The sequence below is a fragment of the Rattus rattus genome, chromosome 15 (genome assembly GCF_011064425.1).
Source record: "Rattus rattus isolate New Zealand chromosome 15, Rrattus_CSIRO_v1, whole genome shotgun sequence".
NCBI classification, from domain to species: domain Eukaryota; kingdom Metazoa; phylum Chordata; class Mammalia; order Rodentia; family Muridae; genus Rattus; species Rattus rattus.
Window position 1 is genome coordinate 18,587,320 of NC_046168.1, and position 17,567 is coordinate 18,604,886.

The 17,567-nt window shown below is 38.9% G+C and overlaps 1 protein-coding gene across 2 annotated transcripts in view; it reads right to left on the bottom strand.

Annotated features, from left to right (window-relative positions):
• Kiaa1328 (KIAA1328 ortholog) overlaps positions 1–17,567 on the bottom strand; it is a 287,235-nt gene that overhangs the window by 181,680 nt on the left and 87,988 nt on the right. For both annotated transcript variants that reach the window (XM_032885880.1, XM_032885881.1), the window contains one exon: positions 8,978–9,105. In XM_032885880.1, the coding sequence (XP_032741771.1) occupies positions 8,978–9,105 (128 nt within the window). The remainder of the gene's footprint in view (positions 1–8,977; positions 9,106–17,567) is intronic.

Here is a 17,567-nt window from a genome sequence, read left to right on the forward strand (position 1 = left end):
GTTACAGGACTCAGCAGGCTCCTCCTCGAGGTTACATTAAGCAGTGAGCCAATGGCAGAAAAGACAAGTATCTTCAGTGGAGCTAACTGAGACCTGGACAGGGAGTTCCAGAGATGCAGTGTTTGTGCACTGTCATCAATTTACCTTGAGGTAGCCATGCTCCTGTACATAATCTCCCAAAATTATCTTGTTCACTAAGGTTAATTGGTGATCTTTCCTTAGGTTGCCAGTTTGGTTTACTATATGGGGCTGAATAGACTTTTGTTAATATTTTCCCAAAAAGATTTAAAAAGGGCAATTTGGTTGTTAGGGAATTTTTCTATGCTGTTTTATAAATTTTTTCAGCTGCTTTTATATCAGAACATTTCCTTATATTTCCTTAAATCTTAGTTTGATATCGATATCATCTCAAGTGATGGCATTATTGCTACAGTTTGGAGGCGAGTGATGCTTTAGCCTTTATATTGCCCCCTTAAGTAAGAAGGGATTTCAGAGTTCCAACTCTTACTCTTCCACATACACATATGGTTTTCTTTACAATTTTTCTTTTAGTGAATCCACAAAATGAATAGTCTAAGATAATCATGGGCAATGTAAAGGGGGAAGAACGCACTGGAAGAGTGTGAAGGGGGAAGAACACATTGGCTCAAACAGATCATGTTTGTTCTTCCTTGTGTTAAGGTTTCCAAAACACTATCTAGCTCTTTCAGCAATTCTGCAGTATTTTCTATCTTTCAGTCAAGAGAGGGAGCTGGCACCTCCTAACCACAGAACGCATGAATGCTCAGTCACCAGGATGAAGTCAGTATCCTGTCTTTGTTCTCTTGGCATTTGTTCAAGTTATTCTGTGTTCTTAGAACTCGTCTGTATACTTTGGATACCTGCTAGATGCCAGTAGAAAATTACTACCTAAAAACAATCTCAAATTCACATTTCTGGGTGTGTGTTTAGAATTAACCCTGTTTTAAAATGAAATAACCTGCCAAAGAGGAAAAGTAATGGACAAAAGCCAAGAGAAATGACTGTGGGTCTTCCTGTGCCCATGTTCTATTCCTAATGAAATTTCCTAGAAGCACCAAGGGAAAACTGAACAACTCACACTTACATGTCCCTGGCCAGAACTGTAACTGAGGCCCTCTCCATCTATAGACTATAGACTATAGAAGTTAAAATGTAGGTTGCCCTCAAAAAGACTGCCATGGTAAGGGATAATAGGCATGTTCTGCAAGGGAAAGGACTCATCACTTTACTTCAATGTACTTGTACTCTGTTATGCCTTTAAACTCTTATTCTTAAATGTTGCTTGATTTTGAAAACGTTTCTATGATTTTACAAAAGAAATTTTACCCTCATTTATGTCTTATGAAGAGTTTTCAAGATGCTGTTTTGTGGAGGCTGACTTGGTTTTTTTTTTAAGGACTTGGCTGTGTGTGTGTGTGTGTGTGTGTGTGTGTGTGTGTGTGTGTGTGTGTATTCCTTCTTTTGGGCCCCTAGTGATGTAAAGATTAGCATTTGATATTATGCCAGTGCAGACCAAATCTCTAATTCATCTGTCTTGGAATGTTAGATTACTGGGGACATATCCTTGAACAGGAAAGACAGACATTACATTTTTAGCTTTGATAAAGGCTACTTTCAGGGATGCTTTATGAACTCGGTGCCTGTCACTGCTTCTCAGACACTAACCTCTGATTCTGTCATGAGTTGACGGAAGCAGCACAACAGCTGCTATTCGGAAAAGTCACCATGCGGTGGCCTGACAGACCTGAGCCACGAGTAAAGACAATCATGTTCAAACCTTCCCACCTGACTGACACTGAAAATCAGCATTACAAATGCCCAGAATGGAAAGAAAATGCATAGATTATCTTGAAATTAAAAAAAAACTTAAAATGCAGAAAGAGAATGTTTACAAAATTTACTATAAACCAAGAACTGTTTAAAATGGATGGGGAGTATAGGTAAATTGGAGGACTTTAGAAAGTTTGTATTCTTTGAATACATTTTATGACAAAAGGAACTCAGTCAGTTAATGCATTTCTTTCTACATCATGTGTTGAAATCACCAACATATCAAAATACAAAAGAATGACTCGCAGCAAAGGGTCTAAGGTAATGAAATCTTGACTGTTTATTGGTCATTCAGGATGACAGCATGTCTTCTAAAGGTCCCTCCACTATTATTCCGTTTACCATACAGTTTTGGGAGAAAAATGGGGTAAACTAATAAACTGTAAGGAGTTTAATGCAAGAAGTTCAAGCATGATTTTGGTATTCCAGAGTGGCTTTATTGAACTTCTATGTCTTATGGTATCAAGTCAGACTAAAAGGAAAATTTATTGTGCATATGTCAAGCTAGATACAAGAGTTCCAACAGGTCTAAGTCTTTAAGTCATACATAGGAAATACTATGCAAAAACCATGCCTAGATAATACATGCTACCTTTTGCCCAATTATATAATGAAGACTAGGTGAAATTAATTTTACCATTTAGAATTAAAAGCAACACAAAGAATACAGCAAAATAAAATAGACACTTCAGAGAACATTCTTTTTTTTCTCTATCCAGAGGTGTTTATGTAGGAAGAAAACTATGAGGACAGAGTATTCCATTCTCCTTCCTGCTACCCATATACTATCCATTTCTTGACTAGTACCTGAAAACCTTAGCTGTCACAAGAAGTTTAGTTTTTCAATACCATCTCGGAGCTTCAAAGAAAATGAATCCAAACAGTTATTACCTTTTTTAAAAAAAGTTTAACACCTTTTGAAAAGCTGCATCAAGCTCCTAAGACAAATATAAGTATTCTCATCTGCTCCAGTAGTAACCCTGCCATTGTTGGAATCCTGGTCCCATGCCCACAGCTGTAAGTAATCAGCTCTGAGCAAGTTATTTAATCTCTCTGACCTTCCCAGTAGACAGAAATAATGACGCCTACTTTATAAAGTTACGGTGAGAATTAAACATGTCAATATACATAAAGAGCTTTAAATAGCATTTGGTATAGAATAAATGCTGTGTAAGTACAACCTGTCATTGTTACTGCTAACATTATTAAAATAATAAGAGTCTAAGAAAGTGAAAGTGAAAAAGAATGGGGTTTAGAGTCAGACATAAGTTTTGAAAAGTGTGCCTAATATAAATTTAACATTGGACCAGTTGTCTAACCTAATGAAAGCCATTTCACTACTTGTTAAGAGGCAGCAACTGACTAATGGCATCATACAAATGAAAGCTGCCAACAGCAAATGGCAGAAAAAAAAATCAATGAACACACCAGCAATGATGTCACTATGTCCAATTCCTCCTAAGCACAGTAAGATCTCCTGTGCTCTGAAGAAGCTGTTTAATTGAGGTTCTACAGGGTATCCACAAGAATGCAAAGTTAATTTCTGTGTGTGAGAGAGGGGGAGGGAAGGGGAGGGAAAGACAGGGGAAGGGAGAAGGGGGAGGGAGAGAACATGTCTGTGTATCTGTGTATAAGTACAAATGTATGAGTCATAGGTCAACTTCAGGTGCTACTCCTACTCCTTACGGGTTGTCCCCCTTATTTTGAGATGGCCTTCCACAGGCTGAGTGGTCACAGAGCCCCAGAGTCTCCTGTGCCTACCACTTCAGCATCAGAATCATAAGCACATGCTAACATACCTAGGTTTTGCCCAGGTCCTGAAGTCTTGGGTCTTCATGACACTGTACACACTGAGCTATCTCCCTACGGCAACACAAAGGAGCATTTATCTGAAGTATTTACTGATCCAGAGCTCTGGAAAAGCACAAAGAATAGTTACCCTGCTGGAGTTTTGAGTGAAAATACAAAAAGGCAGTTTCATCATGCATACACTTTTAGAGCAGCTGATTTACTTTATAATCAGTAGTGATAATGTATGTAGAAAACCTTTAAGCATTTATCAATGATCAGACTGTTAGCGCTAATAAATAAATTCAACAAACTATCATGATATCCTATCAAGAATCAAAAGATACCCAATAAACAATGCAAAGACAAAAAAAAAGAAACATTATAAGCACACATGGGAAGGTTTCATTTAAATTGTATAGGTACACTTAACACACAGACTTATGTAAATTATGGATATTTTCAAGTAGGAAGAATCTTTATGACTTTTTCAGACATCCGTACTGTTTTTACCTTCCCTCCTCTGTATTTATCTAACTCTCTGTCCCTAATTACAGCCCCCGTGGTTCATATTTCTGCTATCAGATCCCCTGTAAAATATTATTCCCTTCTTTATTGCTCCCCAATTCCCCTACACCAGCAATGGCCGCTTTTTAGTTTGCTGAGTCCTACAAACTTCTGGGTTTGCACTCACATTGGAACCTTTGGAGCCAGGAGCCTCTAATGGGAGAGAACATGGGTCATCTATCTTTCTGGGTCTGGGATACACGTCATGCACATGATGTGTTCTAGCTCTATCCATTTCCCTGCACAGTCCATGCTTCTTTACAGTTGAAAGGTGTTCCACGGTGCAGAGGCACCACACTTCCACTATCCTCTGTCTGTTGGAGGACATTCACGCTGCTTCCATTTGCTAGGTATGGGTGGTTAGAGCGGCTGTGAACATGGCTGACTGAGGGATCTAGGGAGTATGTTGTAGAGTCCTTTGGGTTTCATGAGTCCATGGAGTGGGGAGGCGTTCATGAGCCTCTATCCCTAACTGAGGAGCTGCAGCTTCTGGGAGAGGGAGTCAGTTCTCTTTAAGAGTTTGGGAAGCCAACCCTGCTCCACTGGGTGGTTCCACACCCACAAACGGTGAGTGGCACACATTGGATTTAGTGGGCTATTACAATAAAATAGACCATAAAGTTCCAAGGGGTAGAGGTGAATCCATTAGGAGTTAAGGGAGAGAAGTAGAATGAAAAGACATCCTGATATTTATATGGAAGCATAAAAATAATTCGAAATAGCCCACGTAATCATAATCAGAAGAACTAATGCTCGTAGCTATTTCAATACTTTACAATGTTTTGGATATATATAGTAAGGAAATAAAATCAATATATTAAAAGAAAAATATGTTGTAAGAAATTCTCAAAGAATTAATACAAATATGATTCTTAAAAAAATACATTCAAACCTACCTACTGCAGTTACTGCTACTGGTTATATGTGTGTTATAAAGCTCCTTGTCCCCAAAGAGATGCTCTCAAAACTGTTTTTGCTTTTATACATTATATTTCAAATAGCAAAGAAACTTCAAACACATTAAGTCCTTAAAATAGCTCATTGTAAGCTTTCCCTTTGGGGTACCCCAAAGCATAAGCATCTCAGGCATAAGCACATTGAAACAGCAGCCTGAGATTTCCTCCACTGATCAATATCTGCCAAATGGATGAAGATTTTATACATGTATATCTTACATCTTATATATCTTATAGAATATCATATATATTACATAGGCTTAACTTTATAACTTGGGATAGATAGTTAATGCTGTCTGTCAACTCTTTGGGATTTAGAACCAGCACAGAAGCAAACCTCTGACATTTCTGTGAGGGAGTTACTAGACTGGACTGAGGTAGAAAGATTCACTCTGTAGACAGGAAGGAGTGCAGCATTCCATGGGCGGGGTTCCTGGGCTAAGGAAAAAGGGGAAAGAGTGAGCACCAGGATCCAGCTCATGCTCTAACCACCATGGCTCTCAGACCGAGTCAAAAGAACCCTTCCTTTCTTGACTACTTTTGTCAGGTATTTGTCACAACAAGAAATGAAGATGATACATGACTCACCTCCACTAAACTACTACAGGGTACATTGTTTTAAAGGTTTTTCTTAGGAGATGGCATATTTTTTCAGCAATAGTTATATATTTATTGATAAGGTGAGATCCGGTGCTTGCCTCAATATATTTAAGCCATTAACTTCCATTAAATTATTCCTATTTGTGTTTTTGCCTTTGGTCCTTATAACAACTTTGAAATTTGGAATAAGTTGCTTCATTTATCACTTTAGACTATAATTAGCCTTTAAAAAGTGATCTATGAAGCAGTGAATGTCATTACGGAGTTTTCATTTTACTTGGTTTTCATTAATCCTCCTCTCTACTGTCCTTGCCCTTTTGACACTCCACTCCCTCCCCAAAGTGGTTCATCCTGCTTCCATGGCATAAGTGTTCCCTTTTTAGAATTATTCTACTTTTAAATTTTGTGTGTCTGTGAGTGTGTGTACGTGTGTGTGTTTGTGCATGAATGTGTGTGACTGTGTGTATGTTTATGTGCAAGTGAATGTGGGTGCCTGTGTGTGTATATATGTGCATGTGTGTGTGTGTGTGTGTGTGTGTGTGTGTGCATATGAATGTGGGTGCCTGTGAAGCCCACAGACACTGGATCTTCCTGGAAGAGAATTTTAGATGACTGCGAGTCACCTGATGGAGGTACTGGGAACCCAATTCAGTTCCTCTGTAAGAACAGTATTTGCTGTTAATTACTGAGCCATATCTTTAGACCCGGACCCGGCATACATATATATGCCTGACTCCTCCTTTCCCTTTGCTTGCTGTGAAGTCTAGTGTATTCTTAATGTTTTCACAACTAGTCTGTTTCATCTCTGCAGACCATCTTTCTTTTTAGTTTGTAATTATACTCTGCTTCTTCTTTGATAAAACAAACGTATTTTCCCTTTCCAAGTTAAACAGCAGAGACTAGAAGTCTCCTCTAAGTCACAACTTCATTTTTATGTTTTATGAAGACATTTTAGAACCTGATCACCAAGTTCTTGCTGAAAACACTAATGTTTTTAAAACATTCTAAGGTCTGGAGAGATGGCTCACAAATCAGGAGCTCCTGCAGAAGACTGGGTGCAGTTCCCAGAACAGACATGGGACAGCTTACAAAGACGCGTAACTCCAAATCCAGGGCATATGGCAACACAGATATGTGAACATACCGCATTCAGCCACACACACACACACACACACACACACACACACACACACACACACACACACACACACACGATTAAAATGAAATATATGTTTCAAAAAGCTCTGTGGATATGAACAAGAGATATCTTTTTTTTTTTTTTTTTTTTTTTGCTTTGGAGCTGGAAATAAAACGTAAGTCCTCATACACGCCAGACAAGTGTTTTACCTACTCCAAATTACACTCTAAGACTAGGTATCTTCTTTGTTGAGAGCATATTCACTACATATACTAGGCCGACATTTTCCTTCCAGTTTCTTTTTTAGTTACACCTCTTAAGATTCAAGTTACCTGTGGCAAAGTTAATTATGATTGTTCATACTTGGCTTAAATCAAAACCACCATAACTAAGGAAGTTTTATTTGGCCTCTTCCAGCTATTCTTTTTTTTCCTCTTACAAAAGACAACATTTAATTGGGGATGCCTCAGAAATTCAAAAGTTCAGTCCATTATCATCAAAGAGAGAAGCATGGGTGGTGTCCAGTGCTGGAAGAGCCAGAAAGCCCATCCCCACAGTGACACAATTCCTGAAACAAGGCCACATCTGATAGTGCCACTTTCCCATTGGCCAAGCATATTCCAAACAGCACCTTTGAAGATCACTGTGACTTGCAAAGGCATTAATTACCACACTGGTTACATACATATGGTTCCTCTCCATTATGTGCTCCTTTTATAGACTTGGAGATTTCTTGGTTATGAAAAGGCTTGAGATTCCCTATCAGGCATCCACTTTTTCCTGCCTGGGTTGTGGTTGGTTTTCTTTCTTTCTCCCTTTTACCTTTGATAACCATGGCTATGCTCCTATGGCTTCCAGGCTCTAACAACTTTGTTATGAAGGCTCCCTGCCTCCTCCGAGTCCCTTCTTAGCTGCCTTCGCTTTTGTGCTGCCCCCCTCGACTCTGCCATGCCCAGGGCATGTGAGGACGGACCTGATCCTTACAAGCACCCTGGGCTGGCGGCACACAGAGTTGTCAACTTCTTCTCGGACTACAGTAGACATGGATAGAAACAATCAACATAAGCGGCAGCATTCCTCTGTGGCCACTGTACAACCTAGTTTTCAAAAACAGAACAAGAGAACATTCCAAACTAAAATATCAGTAAGCCACCAACAATTTGAATATTTCTTTAAAAACTTTTAACTAAAAATAGTCTATGCTAAATATCTCAGCTAAATCACATTACAGTGATATTAATATTTTTGGGGTTTTGTTTATTTTTACTTTCCCCAATGTGCAAATTTTAGGCTTAAAATTAGAATTCCATTAGCAAAATTCTTAGCCCATCAAAGCCGTTAGTTATGTCCAGGCTGAATAGCAATGTTCTTTAGACAGCTTGACCTTTAGGGTTTTGATGCTGTTTGGGGAACACGGCTGGGGAGCGTGCTCTGTGCCTGCTTCATTTCACTGATTCACATGATGTGATGGAGCACATATCATGTCATGCCACATGCACCTGTACACACATTCTCTGTACTTTCATGTTCACTATGAATGGTGTTATAGGACACTGTACTTTCTATTAAGAGAAAGGTTATTTCTAGCCATGTGAAGACTTACTCTGTAAGAACAAAGACATCACGTATCAGTGTTAGAAGGCTAAGCTTGTAGCTCTCAGGCCTGCTTTCATATCATAAAGGGCGAGGTTCTCACTACTCATCACTTGATGATAGATAGTTACTTATAAATACTCAAATTTAAGTTAATGCATAGAAGCTTATACAGAAGTCACCAAATAATTTATTATTCTAAGAACTAGAATCAGAAAAAGGATAATAATGTTTTCCAAAAGGACACCAAACGCCCACGAGTAAGAAAGGGCTGGCGGCTCCAAGTAACAGGTCAGTGCGTGTTCTTATGATCTTATTTCAAGTTTCTTTTATGAGCACTGGACTTGTAGGATCAGGCAAGGAAAGATGAAGGTCACAGACATGGAAGCCATGAGATATGTGTAAATTTTAAAACAACATGGACATCATGTGACTGTCAACATAAAAGGAAAATGAAGCTTTTGGAGAAAAAGAGGACACTTACCTGCTGTTCCTGTGCTCTAGCAGCTCCAAGCTCTGAGAGCGACATGGTAAGCTTCTCTTGCTGCTCTGACAGGTACTTCTGGTAGAGACTTAGAAGTTCTTGACATTCTCTATACTGTAGCTGAAGAGGTGAGAATGCAAATTAAGGAAAAAACTGATTCATATACAGATACCATAAACAAAACAGAGAGAAAAATACAACAGTATATGGTCAGAGAAAGTGAGTATGACATCATCAGATAAAACAGCGCATGGGTCCAATCATGAAACAATGATCTGATTAAGGAAAGTACTACTGATCGCCCCAGTGAAGGGACAATTCTCTGAGTTTCCTTGCAGACTATGCAGAGGAACTCTCATCACATTATGTAAATATCAAAAAGGAGCAGGCAGAGAGCACATGCCCGAGACCCCAGCATTCAGGAGGTTGAAGTATCCTGATGACAATCATGAGTCCAAGGCTGGACTGGGCAATGCACCCATATGCTGTTCCAAAAGGAGGGGAAAGGAAAGGAAAGGAAAGGAAAGGAAAGGAAAGGAAAGGAAAGGAAAGGAAAGGAAAGGAAAGGAAAGGAAAGGAAAGGAAAGGAAAAAGACAAGAAGCCAATGATTTAAGAGTTAAAACTATTAAACTCTCAGAAGAAATCATACAAGTACATCTTTGTGACATAGGATTGAGAAATTGCAAAGAAATCCTCAAATTGAAATACTCTGAAGTCATGTATGAGATAGAGGATCGATATTCAGAACACAGAAACAGCTCATACAACTCAACAACGAATAACACTAATCCAATTTTAAAAACTGGCACAGGTTCTGAGGCAATTTCCAAAAGAAATACATACATGACCAAGAAGAAAAAGATGGTAACCACAACTGCTATCAGAGAAAGGCAAACAAAAAGCACAAAGAAAAAGACTTTAGATCCAAAGATTTCTGATGGCAAGTTTAACACGTATATGCTCAGGTGGAACCTTCCAGTCTAACAGACATGCACATATGCTGCTACTTTGGAATATAATGTAGTATATTTTTAAAAGATAGATTCATTACATAGCCCAATAAGTCCAATTTATCAAAAAAATTAAAAGCCTAAACAAAAATTTATACATGGCTTGAGTTTTTCTTTAGAGCAGCCCTGCTCATAGTGACTTAGAAGCAACAAGAACCTTAATCTCCATCAACTTATCAACAGAGCAGTATCTATAAAAGGAACACCATTTACAATAAAATAAATGAGGGATTGTTACATGCTACAAACCTTGAAAGTATTGTGTCATGAAAAAGAATCCTGACACAAAGGCTAGCTACCACACACATTTATGTGTGAAAAGTCACGACTAGGCAAGTCCACTCAGACGAGAAAGTGGATCGGTGGCTGCTACAGACTGGGAAAGAGGAGCAGGAGAGATAGATGCAGGTTTGGGGGGACAGGACAGGAGGTGAACGGTTCTGGAGTAAGGTGAAGGTAGTTTGGTACTCTGGGAAACGTTTAATGCCAGTCAATAGTACACCTGATTTTAAGTAAACAGTGTTTTATTAGTGCCGTTTAATACATGTTCCTAACTCTACTAAGCATAAAGGAATTATACTTTGAACTTTTGTCTTGTTTTGCATATCAATAATCACATCCATATTTTATTAAAAATGTCAACAGGAAGTTTTTGCACATGTATTTCATTTCTGGCATAGAGAACATAGTAACCTAATCTGGGCACCCTTTTTCACAGCTTCTAGTGTGTAGAGAATCCTCACGTTGAAAGCACTAGATAGAAAGGTTCCACTTGGGGTTGGGGATTTAGCTCAGTGGTAGAGCGCTTGCCTAGCAAGCGCAAGGCCCTGGGTTCGGTCCCCAGCGGAAAAAAAAAAAAAAAAGAAAGAAAGGTTCCACTTTATAGGTCAGGCACCTGGGGCACAGGTAGGTCTGCCACAGCTTCTTCTTCTTTTTAATTAATTAATTTATTTATTTTATGTGAGTATGCTGTGTTCAGACACACCAGAAGAGGGCATCAGATCTCATTCAGATGGTTGTGAGCCACCATGTGGTTGCTGGGATTTGAACTCAGGACCCCTGGAAGAGCAGTCAGTGTTCTTAACCACCGAGACATCTCTCTAGCCCCCTGCCCCAGCTTCTTAATGTGGCTCTTTTCTCCTAGGCTCCCTTTCACTCAAGTTATCTCTGAGTCTCCCTCCCAGCACCTATTTTGTATGCTGTTGGCATCAGAACTACTGTCCAATGGGATTATTCCATACATACACAAGATCATCATGATTAAGAATAGGGATAATAATTCTTAAATGTCAAAAGTTATAACTAGTTTCAATATTACTTAACATTTTCATAACCTAATCATTGCTTCTAGGCAGATTCCTATTCTAATAACTTTTGTCAATCATAACTGCATAAGTAACCACGTGCTTCATTATTCTGGTTATTAACCTTTAACAAAACGGAACCCAAGACGGCTTACAGGAGAGTCCTGGTGCACAGTGAAAGGCCAGGTCACAAAGTGCATAGAGTAACATTAACTTCAAGAGCTTACTGAATACTTAGTGTCTGAAACAACAACAACAGACGAGAGCAGTGGTAAAATAAGCTGACAGTTTCTATTGTCAAGCTATGCTGTATTTCCATGGTTTTACATTTTTCGTGTGTGTGTGTGTGTGTGTGTGTGTGTGTGTGTGTGTGTGTGTGTGTGTAAGCTCCAAGTGACAGGAATGATTTGTGTGGTGCCAAGGAGACAGGTATTATGAATATAAAAAATTTTTTTAATTCTAGCTGCTACCATACACAATGTTGATTACACTTTGTGAATGTAGTAGTCTGGTCACAGAATATGGATTTTACTCTAGAAAAAAAAAACAAGTATAATTACATAGATTATAAGTTAACGTCAGCATTTGAGACAAGTTATAGGCATCTAAACACATGCTATGTGACAGAATATAAAAATATATGGTCTTATAGTTATTGATTTTTTAAAAAAACATGTCTTGGTTTTATCAGATTTCAGAATGAACCATATTTAACTTTTCCGAGTACAACGAGACTTTAACCCTGCACCTGGAGTGAGATCTTAGGAAAATGTAGTTAAAATTCTTCTTCACTGAAGGGAGGACCTATTTAACCAAATCTTGGTCATAAAAGGATGTACTACTAGTAATAGAAGATCGAACCTGAAAAAAGGTATACATCAAACCGTGAAACCTATGGCATGCTGTAGTGTATCCAACCATTAAAAGCTGAGCAAAGCCTCCAGACAGCACAGCCTCTGCTGAAGGAGAGAGGCCCTTAGGAGTGACTGGACTGGTGTTGGCCACACTGAAATGTAAGCAACTGCACCGGTCAGCTGGAGTGGCTGAAGGAAATGATCCTCTTCCATAGCACAAAGGCCCCATGAAAACGCACCACACGGAAATGCAAACAGGCACCCAGGTAGAATGAACAGGGTCTGAGGTGTGGGGGGGCATAAAAGACCAGACAAGACGCCCCAACAGGCTGCCAATATCAAAAGAGGTGGTGACCAACTGAAGATTCTTTCTGGTCCAGCAAAATCCAGTCATCACCCACCTCAGCCTCTGCTCTGATGCTGAGAACACTACTTGATCTGGTACTGAGTAGCTGCCTTAATACAGATCCAGTGAACAGAAAAGGTTAATCATTAAAATCTTGAAAAAAAAAATGGAGCCAGGATTCATTGGCTGAAGGCATTCTGGGATAAGAAAAATTCAAGGTGAGCTTGAGTTATCTTTTTATATTAATGCGACAAAGAGCTCAAAGACCAAAGAAAGGAGGTGGGCTTGAAGAAACTCATTAATTAATTTGGAACAATTGTGCTCAGGAATAAATAATCACCCTAATTAATAGAACTTGGATAAATAAAACCCTAATATTTCATAGTGATATTTCAAAACAATTGAAGAGTGGGAAGGGGAAAATAACCCCTAGAGCCTCTCTGTTCAGAAGAATTATTGTAACAAACTAACCATCAGAAAGACAAGAAATCCAGATGCAGGAGACTGTTCAACTGTCTAAACCAGAGGGACTGTGCCGAAGAAGCAAAAACTTACTTTCAGAAGTGAGCAAGCTATTGGGAGCAATGGTAAAGTTAAAAAAAATCAGCATTTTACAACAAAAACAAAAGCTGTCTTTGATATGTTGGGATCACCACCCAAAGAGTTACTACTACTAAAACAGAGAGGCTACATACAAAATTGCAAAAATATCTATGAAATAGATTTAGTATTTGTTTAGTTTAAATTTAACCAAATAAACTTTTCAGTTTATAGGAATTAAAAGTAATAAAGGAATGAGTTAAATCATACCAAACACAGGAGAATCCAGAATTCTGGCAAGTTTCCTAAGCAAATGGTCAGAGTCAATGCCATAAGAAAAGGAGTCTGAGTGGGAATGCTCTTCAACACTACAGATGCCAAGGGTACTGCTAACGTCACCCATGGGCCATGACCTGATCCTTTCAGGACAGCTAGGAAAATTGGAAGAGTTGATAGTTTGTAAATTACTGCTAATTTGCTTTAGCATCCTAGTGTAATATAAATAAAGTAAAATGTATATTTCTTTTAAAACAATTGATGTGTATGTATGTGTACTTGCATGCATGTATGTTATTGATTATTTCTATTCTTAAGAAACAGGTCTAATTTAATTTTGGTTAACATGACACTTGTCACTCTAAAATGGTTCAAAATAAAAATATACTCAAATTTTAAGTAAATAAATGAATTTATATCTATAGATTTTTATTGCAAATACACTCACAAACACGCATGTATCCATGCATCCAACATTTGTGGAATCTAGTACATAGTGGTTCACTGTTAACTCTTGTATACATTTAAAATTATTATGATATAAAGTTTCACAAAAAACTTCATTTTTTGCGATCTGTTTTACATTTTTGGTGATTCTTTCCTCCTCTTTTTCATACCATGGAATATCATGGGAGAAGTAGAAAACAGGGTATCAGGTGAGCCCCCAGAGCTATGTGTACTTGGTTATTAAGTCAGGTGGCAAACTGTTACTGACTCATTAAAGCACAATCTGATAAAATATTCATGGGGCTATATTTTGTGCCACAGGGGGCAAAGTCACACTAGCAAAACAAACAAAAGAAAACAAACACAAAAACTTGATAAGTCATTTACCAATTTCTTTTTTAAAATTTATTTATTTATTATGTATGAGTACACTGTAGCTGTCTTCAGACACACCAGGAGAGGGCATCAGATCTCATTACAGATGGTTGGGAGCCACCATGTGGTTGCTGGGAATTGAACTCAGGACCTCTGGGAGAGCAGTCAGTGCTCTTAACTGCTGAGCCATCTCTCCAGCCAATTTCTAAACACTGTAGAAAGCACACAGGCTGTGACTGACACAGAGCAAGGAGAGGTGTGGATGAAGGTGCTGCTCCAACATCCTGTCCACAGCTCAGCTGCAGCACAAGTGTGTGACCCTCTCATCCTGGGCAGGGAGACTGCAATGGGAACAAGCTGTGAGTAGAAGACAATGACTCCAGAACCCTGGGTAGAGCGAGCTAAACAAGAATTCACCAAACGTCATCTTTCTGTTAAGCTGTGATCTGTGCAAGACTACACACACAGGTGTGACACCTACTCAGAAGGAGCCCTGTCGTCAGAGGAGACTAAACCTCTGCCTCTGTGTGACACTTACAAAACCAGTTGGGACAAAGACTTGAGCTGGGAGGCATCTGTTCCTATCTTTTGCCTGTTCTGGCTTTTCAGGAAACCTCCCACACACAATGGAGACCAAAGCGCATACATTTACTTTTGAAGGTGGGTATAAACTGATATACTATGAAGCAGACTGATTTCTTTGTCACACATCACTCTAAGAGAACATTTACTTCAAGTGTACTCTAGAGAGGAAGTGTACCCATTGAAAGCCAACTATCCCCTCTATTCTAACATGCTTACATACTTATTTTTTTTTTAAATACAACAAGTTTCAGCAAGATCCAAACTAGAAATATTTTCCTCATTTGGAAAAGGCAGGTTAAATAAACTTAGCTTTTAATGAACTATAGGAATTAGCCTAGGACTATGAAGAAAACTCTTATCACATACAAGTTTCTTTCTGAGGTGATATCATAAGACAACTGGAAATTTCTAGTTTCAAACAGGAATCTCTGACAGTAGAGACCACTGAAAACAGTCTGTAAAGCATAGTTCCCATACCCTAAGAGATCAGCCAAGGCGTGTGAGCAATGCTTGGAGGTGACAACCCAGCTATAAGAAATAGGCAAAATCCCTTGAGAAAGAAATCTGCTTCTGGTCCAGCAGGTTTGTTCCTGCTATTAAATGACAACCTTCAGAATCAGTGTATACAATTCCCCTTTCTTTTGCTGCTGTGTAAAACCATTTCTTTTGATGATGTAAATTAAGTTCAAATTGCCATTTCATTTCCCTTTTCCAAACAAGGTGGTCCACAGTTTTTCTCCCAGCGCCAACCTTTTCTGTCTACCGAGTCCCTGTTCAGATTCCTTCTGTGCCTTCTATTGGCAGAGTCCAACACTGTCACTATGAATCTTGCAGCTGAAAGCTGATGGTTAAGAGGAGGTGTTTAAACCAGAGTATCTGTGGATGGCTCAGTGTAAGTATATCTGTGGGTGTGGCCCTCCTAAATGCTTTGAAGTTACTCTCAGCTTTAATTTTTATTAAAAAAAAAAAAACAGGAAGAACTGTTATTACTGTACATAGGAATTCTGTGGTACAGAATGATTGACAACTTACCCACAGATACTACCCTAGCCAGTGAGCTGGCTGGTGGAGTCCACTGCTGCTGTGTCAGGTACCGACCTCTTCTTAGAAAGCAGTCTCCCTACATCTGTACCAACAGATCTGTGTTCTAGCTAGTCCAGCCTGGGCATACTGCTGTAATCTATCCTTTAAGCTGACCCTGGAATGCATGAGTTTGGTTTACTGTGCTTTACTTGGTTGTCTATCTTTGTTTGGAAATACATAGAAAATAAAATACGATTCAAACAACTCATTTTCTTCCTTAAGAGGAGGCGGAGTCCTGAGCTTTCAGAGCAGTATAACATTTCTGTTGTGTCCAACTAAGTAATAATAATCAGCACATATTATAGATGGGTTTTAATAATTTATATTGTGAGAAGAATCCATAGGTGAAAATTATTTTTCTTTATCCTAATCCTTGCTTTAAATACCTATGCTCTATCTTTTTCAAGCACGCTTTTAAGCTTTTTGGGGAATGATAGCTCCACACCTCCAGGCCATTAGCCAGGGAGGCCTTCAAGGAGAGCACTCTCATCAGATGTGTGCAAGCTTCTCCGCACACTATGAAAATACTATCTTCTATTAATAGCTACAGGTAAAAATTAATAAAAGAAAGTCTTGCAAGTAGGATGAAAAATGGAAATAGTTTTTATATGATGAAAATAACATCGAATATCTCAAGGTTAAGTTATAAAAACATTAGGGTGTGTCATTTCTTGATTCTAAAATAACTGAGATTCACTATCACAATGAGAACGCTGCTCAGAGAGACGCTCAGAAACTTGTGTGTGGGGTTTCATTTCCCGAGTTTAGCATTGCTGTGAGAGCACATGGCAATAAAGTGCTTTCTGAATAACTTCCCTTTACTGATTACTGATATAACCAAGCTCATAAGGGTTATTTAGCAAAATTATATAAAGACTTGCCAAGAACCAGATGGCTTCCTGACCCTCTTATCAAGAAGCATTACAGAGGAAGACTCCAAAACGCTCAAAGGAAAATGTCTTACAGGGTCAAGAAACTCTAGACCTAGGTTTGCCTTTACTGCCTAAAGCTTCCTGTGGTCTAAGAGAGTAAAGCCAAGAGGACAAACTCTGGGGCCAAGGCCCTTTACCACAGAGAGTTAATAACAGAGATAAAGACTTAAAATTTCAACATAAAAACAGCTGTGCTAGGAAGTAGACTGCATGTTAGGCTTAGTCTGGGGTGACTTTGTACAAAGGAATTCTCAGCTAAGTCAGCTCAACAATTTCCACACCAAGAAAAAGGGCCTCTTCCGAACTAATACAGCAATCGGCTATGCTCAGAAAGTTGGCCGGAACAAAACATTAAAGGAGAGAAAAATGAAATAAATGTCATAGGGTTCCTGATTCCAGACAAGATGAGGTAAACTACATTTTCCTATTCCTCTTACTAAGCAAGGTTCAAGTTCCTGAATATCAGACAGCAAATGCACATAAAGCAACTGGAAAACAGAAATAGGTCAGCTTGGCAGGGGTCCTCAGAACTGCCAACACGGTCCTGACTTACCTGTTTTTGTTTTTCTCTTGAATTCTGGAATAAATATAGAGGAAGTCAGCAACTCAGAAATGCCAAACCAGAAATACAAAGTAAAAAAAAAAAATTTTTTTTTTTAAAATCCAAGAGCAACCTGTTCTCTTCAGCCAGGATCGAAGGAGAACGCAGACAGCAGTCAAGAACTGCTTCACTGCAGCCAAATACCTCATAAAAACTGGCAAAGCCCTGGCCTTTTGAGAGCCCTCCCAGCAGCCTCCTTCCCCAGGGGTGGTACCACAGGAGAGAGTGGAGGCTAG